Source organism: Equus caballus, chromosome 11 (assembly GCF_041296265.1).
Source record: "Equus caballus isolate H_3958 breed thoroughbred chromosome 11, TB-T2T, whole genome shotgun sequence".
Classification (NCBI taxonomy): domain Eukaryota; kingdom Metazoa; phylum Chordata; class Mammalia; order Perissodactyla; family Equidae; genus Equus; species Equus caballus.
In genome coordinates, this window is record NC_091694.1 from 4,320,067 (window position 1) to 4,337,170 (window position 17,104).

Genomic DNA, 17,104 nt, shown 5'->3' on the forward strand with positions numbered 1-17,104 from the left:
CGAGGGTGCCAACCTGCCGGCAACAGCTGGCTGATGGCTCCATTCTTGACGTCTCTCCCTTCCAGTCAGGCTGCCCCCCAGTCCTTCACCCCACTGGAGACCGGGGGAGGTTGTGATGCCCGAGGCTGGCCCTTGGGGCTCTAACCTCCCCTGACATGGTCACACCTGACGTGGCAGCCTGAGAATCACCCTGCCCACCTGACAGCCCATAACCACCCATTTCCGACCCTTTCCACTCCCACCTGACTTGGAGAACCTGAGAAGTGGACACACATTCGAAAGAAGGTCGAGGCTGTTGCCCTTAGCAAAGGCCTGAGCTTGATGAGTGATGTCTGTTAAGCGTTCCGACGCAGGCCGTCCCTAAGGTCCAGTGATAATAAGCTTCTAGAAGAGGAAATGTGCAAGATGGACTGAGGGGCCAGCTCCAGCTCAGCCTTGCTCCAGAGTGCAGCCTGACAAAGTGAGAGAAAACTGCATTGTTAACCATTGTGCGAAAGAACTGAGGACAAAACCTTTTTCTCTCAGCCCCTCCACAAAGCCAGTTTGTATGGACCAGTTATTAAAGTGAAGTATCCATCCAAAGACTGGCACAAATACCAAAAATAAGCAGCTCAGATGAGTATAGAGGCTGGAGTGCTTTTTTATCCCCTAACAAAAACCACTCCAATGTTCTCCAAGCTTAGAGGGAAAAATACATTTCACTCTTTGAGATGTGGGAGAAAATTGAAGTCTGAGGTGCATTTTTCACAGCTGGTTTATACATGGAATGAGCCCAGATGAATAGACGGGTTGGCCCTCCAGTGGCTCTTGCAAAGGAGCCCGAGGCTGGCTTTGTCTCTGCAAGAGCACGTCCCTCCCCCGCAACTGTCTGGGCGGAAGGATCAGCTGGCAGGCTGAGAAGGGACCACCACAAGGAGCCAACAGTGTTTAAAAAGCCCATAGGATCTGCAGCAGGGTTTGAAATGGAACAGTTTTTATTTTTCAGAAATGACAAAGATGACCTCCAGGTTTCCAATAGGACTGTAACAACCACCCTGCAGATTAACTTCATGGACGGTGACATCGAATCTGTCCTCCTCCTGCCAGGCTCCAGCCCTGCTTGAGTTGGCCTCAGGGAGGGAGGGAGCGGGGTCACCAGCACCCAGCCCATGACGTGGAGAATGTGACAGATATGGAGAAGCCGATAGCAGTAATGCAGACTAGGGGAACCAGGGCTGACAGATCACCTGCAGGAGCCCACCCAGTGCCCACAGCTCTGAGCTAAGTCATTTAAAAAGGATCCAGGCTGCTGCGATGTTCCCGGGGAGGGAGCAAGCAGTGTGCACCCCACGGCTCACCAGGGCTGTCCAACGCGGCAACAGCACAAATGAATTTCTGTTAGATGATCATTCCTGCTAGCCTGTCTCCAAACTCACCTAAGGTTCACACTGGCCCCAATGACTCAGAATGGCTTTATGCTCACTTTTAATTGTAGTTTGTGCTGTTCTGTGAAATAATAACTCAAACAAAATAAGAAAACGACACTGCAGAAGCTTAGGGGCTGAGACTGTCTCGATTCCCTTCCTCATCACACAAGTCATTTACTCCACCTACAATAAAAGCCAGCTGAGGCCGAACAGGGTTTATGACCCCTGTGTTACAGATGAGGAAACAGTAGCTCTGATTAAACAAGGGAACAAGGGCCGGTCCCAAGGCCACAAGGACGCATCCTGTTAGAGAGGGCCCCGGGCGGGTGTCCCAGAGCCCCTTTTTTATTATGACTGCTCAAACCCTTTGTTAGTCCATGCCGGGGTTGACGCTCACATATCACTGAATTTATGATCTTGTAAGATTGCAAACAATATAAACAAGTTATCTATTTTTTTAAAAAGTTCCTAAGAAGAGAAAGGTTTTCCAGTCCACTTTTTAAATGAATTTATTCCATTGCCCTCCTTTAGGAGAGTCACATTAGAAAGACAGGTGAATTACCAGCCACCTAGGCCACATCAATAACGGGAAATAGCTGTCGGCAGAGCACTGACAATATTAAGACCAGGAGCTGCTCAGAGGTGTTTCCCATGCCACTCGTGCCCGCCACATCTGTGAATGACAGCTCCCCCAGAGCGGGCTCCCCAGGAAGAAGCCGCTCTGACTGGGGACCCTTCTGACTCAGGAGAGGATGCAGCAGTGAGCCGGACCTCTGGAAAATGCCTTGTCTGGTATTGAGGACCCTTTCCTCATCTGTTTTAGAGAAATGTGGCAACCTTGCCATGTGCCCAGTGGGTAAAGAAGTATCTTCAACTGACCTCAAAGCAAGACATCAGCTCGAGACATAAGCCCTGCTCTGCGCCACCCCGCCACTCACGCTCCAGTCATGGCAGGAGCTCACCCCACGCCAGGCCCCGCGGCAGAGCCTGCGGTTTCATCCCAGTAGTTCTCCGTCTGAGAGCTCGAAGGTTACAAAACGCCAGGACAGGCAAGGGGCTGCCTGCACACACACAGCACTGCCAGAGGCTCGGCAGGGAGGTGATTTCAGACGATCCACTTTGGAGCAAAGGGAGGCTGTTGTAATGCCAGACCTGACGGGTGCAAGGATGGTCACAGACGTGCAGATGTCAAAGCGAGCTAATACAGAGTATTTGGAACACAGAAATGCACACTATAAACTTAGATTATTACACAAATAAAATTTAAAATGGTATCCTTAATTCTTTGCCCAGTCACAATGGACCTAGGATCACATTCACGAATTGAATCTCGGGCTTGACAGCCACAAGCCAACGTGAAGCCCAGACATGTCAATAGAGCAAAAACTAGCCAAGAAAAAAGAGAGACTCCGTCACTGGACTCAGCAGCACCAGCTGTACAACGAAGGAGCCCCTGGGAACACTTTCAAGGAACAACGACACTACAGGTTAAATATTCTAATTTCAAAATGCTGACGTCCTCCTTCCCTAAGGCACCGCTAAGGGGCCCCACAGAAAAGTCAGTAACACCGGGGAAGGTGCTTGAAGTGAGGTCCCACTGTGGGACCCGCAAATATGCGGAGGCGTCACTCCAAGGCAGCCAGCTGCTCAATGGCATAGCGAACTTTCTTTGCAGTTTCTTCAAATTCTTTCTGCTTATTGTTGGTTTCCTTTGCCTGGAAATAAAGAACAGACACATGAAATGGAAACTCTAGCCATGCTGGAGTTGAGACACCCAGCTATATGAGGTCACTATCCTGATTCTCTCACTTAAGCTCCCTCCTAATAATTGTAACAATAGAGAACATTTATGGAACACCTTGCATGTACCGAGCACCCTTCCACCTGCTTCACACATCAGCTCATGTATTGCTCAGTATCCCTGTGAGGCAGGTGCTATCAGCATCCCCATCACACAGATGAGGAAACTGAGGCCAGAAGCACCCTGCTCAGGGTCACCCAGCTGCCCATGGCAGAGCCGTGCTCTCGACCACCCCACATGCTCCTGAAGCTGCTGCGGAAAGGCCCAGAGCCCCCTCCTCTTGTCCCGTTAAAGAGAAACTGCCTAGCATCAGCTTTTTCCTGAAACAGGAAAAATTCTGTCACTTCCAGTCACTCCCTGAATGTGGCTTCCAAGCTTTTCACTCTGCTAAACGCTCCCTCCAGAGGGACAATGACAATCACGTTAGCAAATCCAGGGCCCTCCCTCCCTCCCCTCATTTTTATTCTCCTTGACTTCTCTGCCACATTAAAAAACAAACAAAATACCTTATTGGGTTAAATTTGTTTTCTAATAAGAAAAACAATAGAGGTTCACTTTTTAAAAATTACTTTTTAATGTGTATTTGTGTATCTTAAATTTTGCCCCAGGTGTAAGGCTCACTTTTTAAAAGTGAATTAAAAAATAGTACATTGACAAGAAACAGGGCAACAGCACCTAACAAATAATGGTGCATCTTGTAAAGGAAACTCCACAGCCCCCGAGAGTCTCGTCTTTATTGGTATGAAAAGATGACCACGGCCTTTTAAAATATACTTATTTACTTTTTTCTTCTCTTTCAAAAGGCCTGAAATTAATTAAGCCCCTATGTACACAGGCCCCAATTTAACCACAACATGGAGGTCCACATCTTCATGTCACACATTTTCTAATCAAGGGGCAGAATCAAAGACAAGATGCTCACCACTAGAAACATAGCCCAGCGCCCCGAGCAGGACTCCTGCCGTCCGGGGCTTGTGACTCAGCTCTCCTTCCATGACTCCACTTGCTCCTCGTCACAGCTGCTCACAAATTCGAGTCTTACACAGAAGCAAGTTTCTCTGCTTGTTCCCATATTGAGTTTATCCCCAGAACTGATTTATTTTCAAATTGGCTCTAATTAATTTCATTCTTTTCAAGAGACGGAGGGCATGAAGCAGCAGCAAGAACCAAGTCACGAGCACAAGGTATGCCCCCGGTCAGCCCCACAGCCTGCTCTCTACCACCTGGCACCCATGCCCAGCATCAGGGCCCAGCGGGCGGCTTGATCGGCGATCCTGTCACACTGACTGGCAGCAGCATCTCACGCTGAAATCCGGGCTCTCAGAAATCACAGCATCACGACAAACACCGCCATTCATTCCTTGTCTTCAGTATTTGAATACAACACGTGAGTACATTATCTGGTGTTGTCAACAATGTCTGGTAAACGATTGTTTTACACTGTGTACCACCATTACACAGCTGGTTGAATAAACGGAAGAAACGGTTTCAAGTACCAGCCCCCAACCATACGGACCCCTGCCAAGCAGACGAGGCACGCGTGCCAGCCCCTCCAGGAGTGAGGCGCCCAGCGCCCACCGCCCACCCGCTGCTCCAGCGTGAAGTGGACAGGCCTCTGGTCACGCCCATTCCTGCACTGGGCTCTGACCCCAGACCTTCCCATCCATTCACATGGGAGAGCGCATGGGGACACAAGGGGACCTGAGTTTTTATATTAGCGATAAACTATTTGCAACAAACCCCACAATTGCTTGGCACTCTAGAGCAGCTGTGTGCCACAGAACTTCCTGCAGTGACAAAAATGTTCTATCATTTGCACCCCCAACAGCAGCCACCCACCACGTGGAGCCACAGAGCAGGTAAAATGCTGCTAGTGCAACCGAAGACCCGACTTGTACGTTTTATTTCATTTAGTAGCTGCAGTACTGGACAGCGCAGATCGAGGACATCACGACAGCTCAGCCGAGTGCCGCTGACTTACGGAAAAGCTTTCTGCTGCATAAGTTTTATAAACCAATTAAGGAAAGTATGAATAGCTTAAACTTTCTATTCTTCTTTAAAATACATAAATTTTTAAATGAACTGGAAGGAAATACACAAAACAGTTAACAGTGGTCACCCCTAGCGTAGGGGTGGAGCTTCTGATTCTTCCTTATAGAAGCTTTTATTGTCTGTTTTGTAATTTAGGTAATGAAAACAATGCCTAATTTTAAAGTATTCTGCATTCTGACTTGGGAAAAACAAAAAACAGCTGTAAAACGAAAGCAAAACACTTTGTTCCAGTCTCCCCACTGTTCTCATGGGAGTGTCTACTCCTGGTTCCAGTCTGGTTCCGGCCCCACTGCTGTGCACCCAGGGGACGGAGACCAAGCCCCTTCTGGTGGGTTTCCTGCTCCAAGCAGTCCTTCTGAGTCATTCTCCCAGCACAGGCCGACAGGGCCCACCGCCCTGGGCCGCTATTCTGGGACCGGATCGTCAGCTGCACAGCCCTCCAGTCTGCTGCGCTCCCTAAAGGCCCCCCTCTCTCGCTGTCAGGACCCGGCTTCAGCCACCGTGCTCCACCCTCCGCCTTCCTCCTGTTCGCGCAGGCACAGCTTTCTCATGACTCTTCCTAAGCATTCAGGCTGGTCTCTCACCTAGAAGGAGGTCGGCAAACCGCAGCGTGCAGGACACAGCCAGCCAGCCACCGCCTGTTTTTCCTACAGCTACTGGGCTAAGAATGGTTTTTACATTTTTAAACAGTTATGGGGGAAAAAAAGCCACAAGGAATAATATCTAACAGAAACTACGTGGCCCATGAAGGCTAAAGTACCATCTGTGGCACTTTACAGAAAGTGTGCTGACCCCTGACCCAGAAGGCTCTCCTTTCCCACTTCCCAGCTGCAACACTGCAGCTCCCAAGACCTCCATGGAGCAAACTCGTTGCACCGACCACCGATTCTTTGCCCCTTCCTGACAAAAATAAATAAATGCTGAGGACAAAGTAGGTTTATTTATTTATTTTGAGGAAGATCAGCCCTGAGCTAACATCTGCTGCTAATCCTCCTCTTTTTGCTGAGGAAGACTGGCCCTGAGCTAACATCCATGCCCATCTTCCTCCACTTTATATGTGGGATGCCTGCCACAGCATGGCTTGATAAGCAGTGCCATGTCCGCACTCGGGATCCCAACCAGCAAACCCTGGGCCACTGAAGTGGAATGTGCAAACTTAACAGCTGTGCCACTGGGCTGGCCCCTGTCCTTAGCATTTAAAATCTACTATATTGGACAGAATTATTTTATATTGATCTCTAAAAAGCAACACAATTTTCAAGCCGAAAAGGACCTCAGAAACCAGGGGGATCTATCCTCCATTTTACAGTAAGGAAAGTGCAACCAAGACTGGCCTAAAGTCACAAAGTCTGTGCATGGCAGAGACACAACCAGGACATCTCGACTCTCTGCCCAGTGCTTTGCCACAAGGATGTCAAACACGTGAGTATTTATTCTCAGGAGGGCTGCCAGATTTAGCAAATAGAAACAGGATGCTGAGTTAAATTTGAACTTCATATAAACGAGCGATTGTTCAGTAAACACCCATACAAAATGTGAGATATAGGAAGAAATTACTCCTTGTGTACCTGAAATTCAGATTCAACCGGGGGTCCTGCTTTGCTCTGGCAACCCTAATTCTCTACAGCCAGGCTGCCTGAGAGCCACTTCTTTGCGGCCTCACTCTCCCAGTAGCCCAGTGCGCCTGCCCCAGAGTTGAAGTTCACCCGCAGAAATCCCATCACAATCCAGTGGGACTTGGGCCTCCTTTCCCAGTACGTATAACGCCCCTTCCTCAATACGTGTCCCCGCTCTCTTCCTACCACTGCCAACACACGAACACACACCATACAAATGCCCTCCCATCTCAACTGTCGCGGAAGGCAGGAACGCCAGCCTAACCAGAGGTGACCTCACACCGGGCAAACCTTTCCCAAGGAGACGCGTTTTCCTGACTGCACAACCCCAGACCACACTCCAGGACAGATGCTTTTCTGTCCTTGAACGCTACGTCCTCACATACACATGTGAGGAGCTTAAAAAGCGCTCACTGAGGAAACCAGAGTCCACCCAGTGTTTGCGAGGGGCAGGGGTGCAGCGTCAAAGACGCTGGACAGGATTTGCTCCTGGTTCTTATTCCCAGTAATACATACAATTTTGTTCTTGGCTCTTTCTTTGTCCAGTTTCAAAAATTCACTGAGGGTTAATTCTTCAAACTGCTTCTTGACAGACAGGAAAGCACAGCCGGATGAATGCTTTTTATGTTCCTCTCTAGAAAAATCAACACAGGTGCATGTCAACAGAGAAAATCAGTAAAGGGAGAGGAGCAGAGCTCGTCACCAACAGTCCCCCCATCACCACCCCCAGGCACACGGACACACTGTCCTCTGCTCTAAGAGCAAAGTGTGAAGTCTGCAGCAGACGGAACAGTGCTGGGTCCCAAGCCACATCCCCACACAGCTCGTCTTAGCACCTTCTCCCCCTGTGGACGTCGCTCCCCATGTCCTTGTGGCTGATGTACTTTATCTGGAGTCCTTTAGCAATTAGGAGGAAGAGTGTTACATGGAGTAAGTCCAGAGGTATCGCATGTCAAATCCTCCAGAAACTGCAGTAACCTCATTGCACTGGAATTGTGAGATAACCTGCTGGTGCACAATAAGGGCACCAGCGGCCAGGCTTCTCCCCCACACTCCTCTGCCTCACACCATCCTTCTCTGCGTTGGGAATCACCTCTGCACAGTGGACAGCACTGTCACCAGGACAGTAGTGAACGACCACACAGCCACACAAAGTCCAAAAGGACAGCCAAGAGTAACTATCATCTGAAAATACTACAGCCCCTAGAAACTCACTCCCAAGAACACAGAGATCCCCGTCAATACCAGATCACAAAGCAAAGATATGAGGGAAAACAGCAACACTCTTCTGGCCAAGAAGAGAAACAACTCAGGGGATTCTCGAGGGGAAAAATGAAAGTTGTGGAAGCACTTGATTCTGACAGGGGGAAAAAAGGTGAGAACAGAATGTGGCACTACATTACAGAAAGACAGCTACCGTGTCTATCTGACTGTATACAACACAATTAAAAAAAAATAACTAGGTGCCTTATAGAACAAAATCCAAAACAACACTGAAGTGTACCACTTTAAAAGGGTGGTGTTTGTGGCGTGTGAATTATAGTTTGAGAAAGCTTTAGATTTAAAAACTCTAAAACAAGAAAAGCACCTGGACATTCCTAGGTCACAAGAGGACCTGCTCCTGAATTCTGGCGAACGGGAAAGGCATCAAGTAGCTACAAGAAGGAGACTTTCTTCAACATCCATCCTGAAGGACATTTGGCCAAATCAGGTTTGATTCGGTCGAAAGCGTCACCAAGGCGCCAGCACACAGAGAATCATCCATTAGCAACAGCTGGTTAGGGCACCAAAGGAGCTTGTGGCTCCCTCGCTAAGTGTCTTTGAAATCCGGATAGTTTTCCGGAGCCCAGCTCAAAACAGAAGCTCCCGGAAGCCCAGCGAGGCCGGCCTGGAGGACTTACATGGGGTCGTCATCTGGCTCCCAGCCTTCCAGCTCCTTGAAGCAGAAGAAACACTGCGCCAAGTCGGGCTCGTTCTCAGTGGGACAGTGGATGAAGCCGGCCGCCGCCATCTGCAAAGGAGAGCGCGGATCAGGCCCCGGCGGGGCGCGTCCCGAGCCTCCAGGTCCTGGCCCGCCACGGAGGGACCGGAGCCCCGCGGGAAGGGCCACCCTGGGTCCCCGGAGCCTCGCTGGGGGGTCGCCGCGGGGCGGGCCTCTGGGTGGGGTGGGGCTGGGGGCCCCGGGAGGCCGCGCAGTCTCACCCGCTCCGGAGTGCAGGCGCAGCCCTCCAAGAAGGGCCAGTTCTTGAAGGTAGAGACGCGGTGGTCCTTGAGATACAGCTGCCAGGCTGGGGGCAACGACGGGGCGCCCATCCCGCGGCCGCCGAGCGCTGCCGCGATTCAAATCCGGCGGTTGGCGGCCACCGCGGGGCATGTCGGGAACGCCCCGCCCCGGAGCTCGCCGCCCGCAGCCTTCTGGGAATGCAAGGCTGGGCGGCGCGGAGCCTGCTGGGAGTTGTAGTCCTCCGGTCGGGTGGTGCTGTTCGCGGGGTGCGGAACGGCGGTCGCCCAGCGCTCGCAGGTTTCCACAGTTAGCGCTTCCCCGACTGCTTGCGAGAGTGGTGGGAAGAGGAGTTGAGGATGAGCTGAAGTCCCCGTAATGGGTTCAAAGAGTGGCCCCTGTCGAGCGCATACGTGTTAAGCCCTTTCAGCCTGCAAACTCTCGTTAGTGTTTTTATGGGCGCCCCACTGCTGGAAACCCCTAGTGCCAGCTTCCTCTGCCCTTGTGCCGGCCAGGTTAGGATGTGTGCTGATCACATCGGTCTAGAGACCCCGGCATCCCCCAGAGGGAAGATGTCACATAGCTGAAATCCACAGCTAAACCTCCACCCTCTCTGGTCTCTTCTTTTATCAAGCCTTCTCGCTGAAGCTTCTTGGAAGTCCAGAAATCGACCCTTGGACCTTTGCCCTTCCCTTTCCACCAGAATTCCTCCGGAAATAGATATCCCTCCAGGTCAATAGCTAGAACTTAACTATGCCGCAATGGCAGCACAGCTTCCAGATGTGAACAAACTCCTGCTTATTCCACCATGCCCCTTCGGCCGGGCTTTTAGGTATCCTGTTGTGCTGTACAAATGATGCTACAGCAAATACATCGTATAAATATCCTTGTGTCCTGGTACTTTTGCTTCCATGGGCTTGATTTCTAAAAGTGGATTCCTAAGTCGAATGTGAGTTTAAAATGTTAGTACCTAGTGCCAGGTGACTTTCCAAAAAGCTGCAGCAGAGCTCATACCCGTCTGCTGTGCCCGTTCCCTTGCCCCGACTCTGCCAAGTGTACTTTGACATAGGTATCTACTGAGTTGTCCTTTTTTTTCTTATCAATTTTTAGGAGTTCTTTATATGTATATATATCCCTTATCTGTTATGTGTGTTGCAGGTCTGTGCGGCATTAGGTGATGTCTATAGAGGTTACATGGGCATCAGAGCAGGTCTAAAACCCGATTGTTTACCTCCCACCCAGGGTCTCCAGAACTCCAGCTAGCTCACGTGAGGATAAAAGTCTGTAGTTACCTAGGCTTTACTATGTAAGCGTTCATTCAGTGACTTCTAACTGATGACAGTATGCTCCAGGTAGTGTTCCAAATGCAGGTGGCCCCATGGAAAACCAGTCAGGGGAGGCCCCCGAGTGACACCGCAGGCACCCCGCTAGCACGTCACCTGCAGACATTGCCTTACAGCTTACGCAGAAGGCAGAGTCCTAAGCCTGTGCATATGGCCCATGGCTATCGGCAATAATCTGACTGATGTCTTCCTCCCACTTCTTCCAGCAGGGCAAGCTCCCTGGCCTCTCTGAGCCTCAGTTTCCTCAGATATAAATTGGAACTTGAATCACTCAGAACTATGGAACAACCCCTTTTCTCCTTTTCCACCAGCGGGAACGTTGCTGGACCAAAGATGGCATACTAAGTCCCCTGGGAGGGGGACAGCCTTAAAAAGGCCTGGCTGCGACTGTTGGACGAAAAGCCACACACAGCTGAGACCAACACACTGAAGCGCCTCTAAGTCTTGGGGAGCGGAACTGCCTTCGTTGCCCAACTGGTGAGGGCCACCCAAAACGGAGTTGGCAGTGGGGGTCAACAGAGGTGACAAGTGTGGAAACACTGCCCACTGCCGTCCCTCCAGGAGACCTGGGTGTCGTCTCAGGGAGGCGGGATTGGAACGGGACAAGAAGTGCTCAGCACAGGGCAGTCGGCCTGGATGATAGGAAAGAGAAGCCGAGGGGAGCAGCAGCTGCCTGTGGACTCGGCCATGCTGGGCCCAGAGCAGGGCTATGTGCCTGGTGGCTTCACCTGACACAGAGGTCCTGGCCTTCCAGTGACCCTTCCAGCTCTCTGAACCTCGTCCTTTAGGGGGTTTTTATTGGTTTGATTGATTAAATCATTGGCCCTTGGTGATTAATTCAATCTCCAGCCCCTCTCCCCTTCCTGGAGGTTGGGAGATGGGGCTGAAAGCTCCCAGATTCTAATCAAGGCTTGGTCTCTCTGGCTACCAGCCCATCCTGAAGCTGTCTAGGGCCCCACCAAGAACTGTCTCATTAGAACAAAAGATGCTGGAGCCGGCCCTGTGGCACAGCGGTTAAGTTCACACGTTCTGCTTCGGCGGCCCAGGGTTTGCCAGTTCGGACAAGCAGACATGGCACCACTTGTCAAGCCATGCTGTGGCAGGCGTCCCACATATAAAGTAGAGGAAGATGGGCATGGATATTAGCTCAGGGCCTCTCTTCCTCAGCAAAAAGAAGAGGATTGGCAGCAGATGTTAGCTCAGGGCTAATCTTCCTCATAAAAAAAAAAAAAAAAAGAGTCTCCTATCATACTGGAGACTGCAAAGGTTTTAGGAGCTGTGTGCCAGGAACTGGAGACAAAGACCAAATATATATTTATCACAAAAGTAAATTTGCATGTTTACGTGAACTCTCTGGATTTTCAAATAGTTTGCAACAAATTCTGATCAATACTTTGATGATCAAACAAACCCATTTGTGTGTGTGTGTGTGTGTGTGAGGAAGATTGTTCCTGAGCTAACATCTGTGCCAATCTTCCTATATTTTGTATGTGGGACTCTGCCACAGCGTGGTTTGATGAGCAGTGTGTAGGTCCATGCCCGGGATCCAAACCTGCAAACCCTGGGCTGCCTAAGCAGAGTGTGGGAACTTAACCACTGTACCACTGGGCCAGCCCCCAAAACCAGTTTGAGATCATAAAATATCAATGCTAGATATTACTTTACAGGCCGTCTAGTCTGGCTGAGCCTTTTGTGAAAACGTTTCTTCTTTATTATAATGGTAACACATCAACATTGTAAAAGCAGAAACAGTGCAATGAGAAGGCACTCTTCCCCCACACAAGACCTTGCTCCCCGAAAGGAGACTTTTCAGCAGTCTCTATATATCCTTCCAGATGTGGCACCTGCCTTATCAGGTAACAGCACATCCCAGCTTTATCAGCACACAGAGACCCCACCACCTTTTGTAATACCTGCGTGGTACTTATTGGATGGTCTACCCTGATTCTCATTGACCAGTTTCCCATTGGGAGACTCCAGGTTGTTTTTGCTACTAGGAACTTACCGCATCATCAGTTGTACATGTGCACCTGTGCCTGTAGGATAACTGTCTACAAGCAGGATTGCTGGCACCGTGTGTGTGCCCCTCTCACGATTTTTGTATATAGCCAATCACCCTCTCAATCATCAGAGCACAACACAGGTTGCTCTTCCATCTTGTCCCAGGAGATGTTGACCCTGCCTCTTTCATCCTAGGATTATTTTAATCAGAGTTCTACCAATATTGATGACATTCATTTGTGGACACAAAATAACCTATAACCACTCAAGAAATATAAGGTGACCTTTACTGGGGCCAAGCTTAGGATTATAACCCAGGAAGGCAGTCTCCACAAAGGAAGAAGTCCTTCCGGAGAAGCATGGTTTTCAGGACAGTTTTATATCTTTTTGGAACAAAGAACATACATCAAACATGCCCAAGATACATGTTCACCAAAGTTTCAAAGACGTATTCAGTTGCAGACTAGCAGGTCAACGTGACCCTGATGTCCGGGAAAGGAAACAGCTTCAAGAGTTACCGACACTGGCACATTGTAGGAGGGGAACTATGCACTCTTATCTTAAAAGAGTGCATTCTTTTACTCTGAGATGGTGTCTAATGCATTCTTCACTTTAATGGTTAAAGCAGATGTGCAGTGTATGCTTGATACGTCAGGCTTCTTTAGTTCACGCTGAATTAGTTTTAAACCAGAATAGCTACCCCACAGACTTCAATATGTGAACATTTCTTGTCACATTGAAAAAATGCATCTTCTGGAGTGAACTCCATTAAGTCAATGTATTTCTATGATTCATTTTCCGTTTGGCATAAACAAGTTCTTTTTTTTTTTAAGATTGGCACCTGAGCTAACATTTGTTGCCAATCTTCTTTTTTTCTCCTTCTCCCCGAGGCACGCCAGTACGTAGCTGTATATTCTAGTTGTAGATCCTTCTGGTTGTGCTATGCGGAACGCCACCTCAGCATGGCACGATGAGCGCTGCTTGGTCCACACCCAGCATGCGAACCGGCAAAACCCCGGGCCACTGAAGTGGAGCGTGCGAACTCAACCACTTGGCCACAGGGCGGGCCCCCATAAACAAGTTCTAACTTTTTTCTATTAAAATTTATATTTTACTGAAAACTTCAGCTGCTTGAAGTTGGTATCTGCGGATACCAATGGTTCCATTGGTCTTTTCCATAAGATTTAAAACTATTATTATTACTTGTATTTTTATCATACACAAGAATAACACACATAACGTGGATAAGATATATATTATGAAGTTGGTATACATTGTAACATTGAATACCCAGAGAAACCTTAACATTTTGGGCTTTGGTTACTTAAAGGTAAAATTAAGCTGAAGTATTTGGAGTGTCTACTTTTTTCCCCCGAGATCATTCTTTTTATTATGTATATACAATTACATATGGTAAACTATCCATTACATAAAATTTACCGTTTTAATGATTTTTAAGTGCACAGTTCAGTCACAGTAATTAGTCACATTGTTGTGCGACCATCACCACCGTCCATCTCCAGAACTTTGTCATCTTCTCCAACCAAAGGTCTGCTCATTAAATACTAATTCTCCACTTTCCATAAGATTTTGTGGCATTGAATTCCTAGATCAGCCTTTAGCTATATCAAATTTTACCAATAATAGCTTCTGCCATTTTGACCCCCCGCATTATTTCTACCAAGTGCCAACTGTCTCGGTCAAATTTGAACGTCCAAATTTAGTGGCTAAAAACCCTTGAGGCTCATATCAGTCTTATTAAAAACATTGACCATGTGCAGCTTTAGCCTTTGTCAAATTAATTTTGTTTTGTTCATTTCTTCCAGTGACAATCACTATGAATTGGATAAGTTAGCTTGGATCTATTTCTCTGCGTAACTCACAGGAAAATTGTGAGCAACTTTGAGAAACAGAGTGGAGAGAAAATGAGGGCGAAAAAACACACAGAGATTAACAAACACACGGGGGTTCAAGGAGGGAGGCAGGGTTGTGTTGGTTCCATTGGTTGCTGAGTCCTCAGGGGTCAAAGGTCTCCCTGATACGCATGAGAATGTCAGGTCACTTTCCCTGACCTCCTGAGAGGTCTTGTTTTCCCACTACACCACGTGACGTCAAACTTTCTCATCTTTGCCCATCTGAGAAAGCAAAACAGCACGTGCTTGTTTTTCCTTTTTTTTTTTTTAAAGATTGGCCCTGAGCTAACATCTGTTGCCAATCTTTTTTTTCTTCCTCTCCCCAAAGACCCCCGGTTCCTAGTTGTATATTCTAGCTGTGGGTGCTTCTGGCTCTGCTATGTGTGACGCCGCCTCAGCATGGCCTGCTGAGTGGTGCTATGTCTGCACCCAGGATCCGAACCAGCGAAACCCTGGGCCGCTGAAGCAGAGCCCGCGACCTTAACCCCTCGACCGTGGGGCCGGCCCCAGCATGTGCTGTTTTAAGTTGTATCTCTTTATTTAAAAGGGAGGCTGATCATCTCTTCTCCGGTTGATCAGTCACTTAAACTTCTTTTTTTGTGAATTAGCGTTTCACGTTGTGGGAGAGCAGAATTGGCCACCCCAAAATGTGTGTCTTTGGCTTGACTGTTTTTAAGAACAAAAGACTCTGAAAGGAACTTTGACTCTCCCCCTAACTGCCTAAAAGAATTAAAACAGAAGTTCTGTCCCAGGAAGGAGCTAATACCATAGGATAACTATAGTGTAATATAAATAGGTGTGGTAGACAGGAAGGTGCTGGAGGCCCATTTTTATCAAAGTTCTCTCTCAGGTCACGCTGTCTACAGATGGCCCAGTAAACATTTATTTATCAAACATTCGCATTTTCATCTCCATGTGAATTGCCACCTCCAACACCCTGCTTTGTCTTTAGCTGAAGATGGTATTGAAGGTGGTGGCTTTGGCCATTTTGGCAAGTTACTCAGATTTCCTGGGTTTCTCCCATGTATACATGTTATTAAAGTCTGTTTGATGTCCTCCTGTTATTCTGTCTCACGTCAATTTAATTCTTAGTCCAGACAAAAGGACCTACAAGGTAGAGGAGGGGTTTTTCCTCCCCTGCAATGTCTTTGCCCGCTTTTCTGCTGGGTTACTGATGTTTTTCCCATTACTTGGTGAGAATTTTTACAGATAAGGGACTTCATTTTAGACATAAAGGATTTCACTTCATTTGTCATGTCCCCCACCCCCCAGCCCAGTTTGTTGGTTGTCTTTTGACTTTGTGGTATGTTTTTTTCCTACAGAAGTTTTAGATTTTTCTGCAATCATATTTATCACTCATTTCTTTCTGAGTTTTGTTCTCTATTTCTGGTTGGTTTCTTTTATATTGTTTTTGCTGTCCTTAGGAAGGCTTGTTCCACTCTGAGATGATTTATAAAAGATACTCATTGAAGATTTCTACTGGTTTGGGTTTTTATCTGAAGTCTTGACCCCTCCTGAAACGTGTCAATAAAAGGTGCGTGAAAGTGTTCAGATTTATGTTTTCCGAGATCCGGCCAGTTGCCCCCACATTGTTTATTCAATCAGTGGCTGTGCACAATGGGTTTGAAACACCACCCTTGTCACATCCCAACCTCCTGTGTGTGCTGGGACCTGCCTCCCCAGTCTCGGTTCTGCCTGCCTATTCCTGCTCCAGGCAGAGTCTTTGACGGGTGAATAAATGGAGCCCCGGATCCTCTGGCAGAAGTCTGGAAAGGACAAGAAGTCAGGGGTGAACACCGGGCTCTAGGAACAGATCCATGAGCAGCTCCCGAGTGCTAGTCAGCTGGAGGGCCCAGGCGCCCTGACCTGCTCCACAGAGTCAGAAAGGAGAGTTTCACAGGGCTCTGACCCCACACAGGAAATTCCACATGGGCTTGAAGGGCTAAGGGACAGGGAAAGAAGGAACTCCGAGTCCCTGAGGACATCGCTGACCCAGACCTGGGAGTTCCAGAGGCTGCCGTCCAGCGGGTCCAGGGGCCGGGCCCCCACGTGACAAACCTACAGCAGAAAGGGAAAGACCAGGCGAGGGTGGGGGGCCGACCTCAGGGCAAACTCTCCCTTTCCCCCTCAAAGCAGGCGTACCAGCCACAGTAAGTCCTGCAGCCTATGGGAAAAACATCTGTGAGTCCTCCGTCTGTGTGGGAACAGGGTGTTCTGAAGTCACTTCCCAGCTGCAGGGGTGGGTGGGCAGACGGCGCCTCTCTCCTCCGCAGGCCAGAAATAAAGAGACCTCCTTGGTCCTCCAGCCCCGCGCGGCCTGCTGACCCCTGCTCTTTTAATGTCACAACTTCTTGGTAACTTTTTATTTTGTCATTTGAATTAGAGAACAGTTGCAAGAATAGTACCAGGAATACTCATGTACCCTTTACCCAGGTTTTCTAACTGGTTTGCATTTTCCCTGTTTTCTGTTTTCTCATTCTTATTCTCTCTCTGAGGGCAACAGTCAGCCCTCGGTGTCCACGGGTTTCCCCAACCACCGATTGTGGACTGTGTTTGCTATTCTGGTTGGGTGGGTCTGTGGATGCAGAATCCGCAGATACCAAGGGCCAACTAAGGGACTTGAGCATGCATGGATTTGTACATACACATGTGCACGTATGTATGCATATAGATGAGTATGTGAGTATATATATATATATATATATAATATACATGTATATGTATTTTTTTTACGTGAGCCATTTAAGAATA

At 48.5% G+C, this 17,104-nt stretch overlaps 1 protein-coding gene across 1 annotated transcript; it reads right to left on the minus strand.

Annotated features, from left to right (window-relative positions):
- Positions 1 to 956: 956 nt before the first annotated feature.
- Positions 957 to 10,061, minus strand: BIRC5 (baculoviral IAP repeat containing 5). The gene is made up of 4 exons (XM_001915400.6): positions 9,078 to 10,061; positions 8,777 to 8,886; positions 7,392 to 7,509; positions 957 to 3,121 (listed from the first exon to the last, which is right to left on the minus strand). The coding sequence occupies exons 1-4, from the start codon at positions 9,186 to 9,188 to the stop codon at positions 3,032 to 3,034; spliced, it is 429 nt and encodes a 142-aa protein (XP_001915435.1). The 5' UTR covers positions 9,189 to 10,061; the 3' UTR covers positions 957 to 3,031.
- Between the last annotated feature and the right edge of the window lie 7,043 nt (positions 10,062 to 17,104).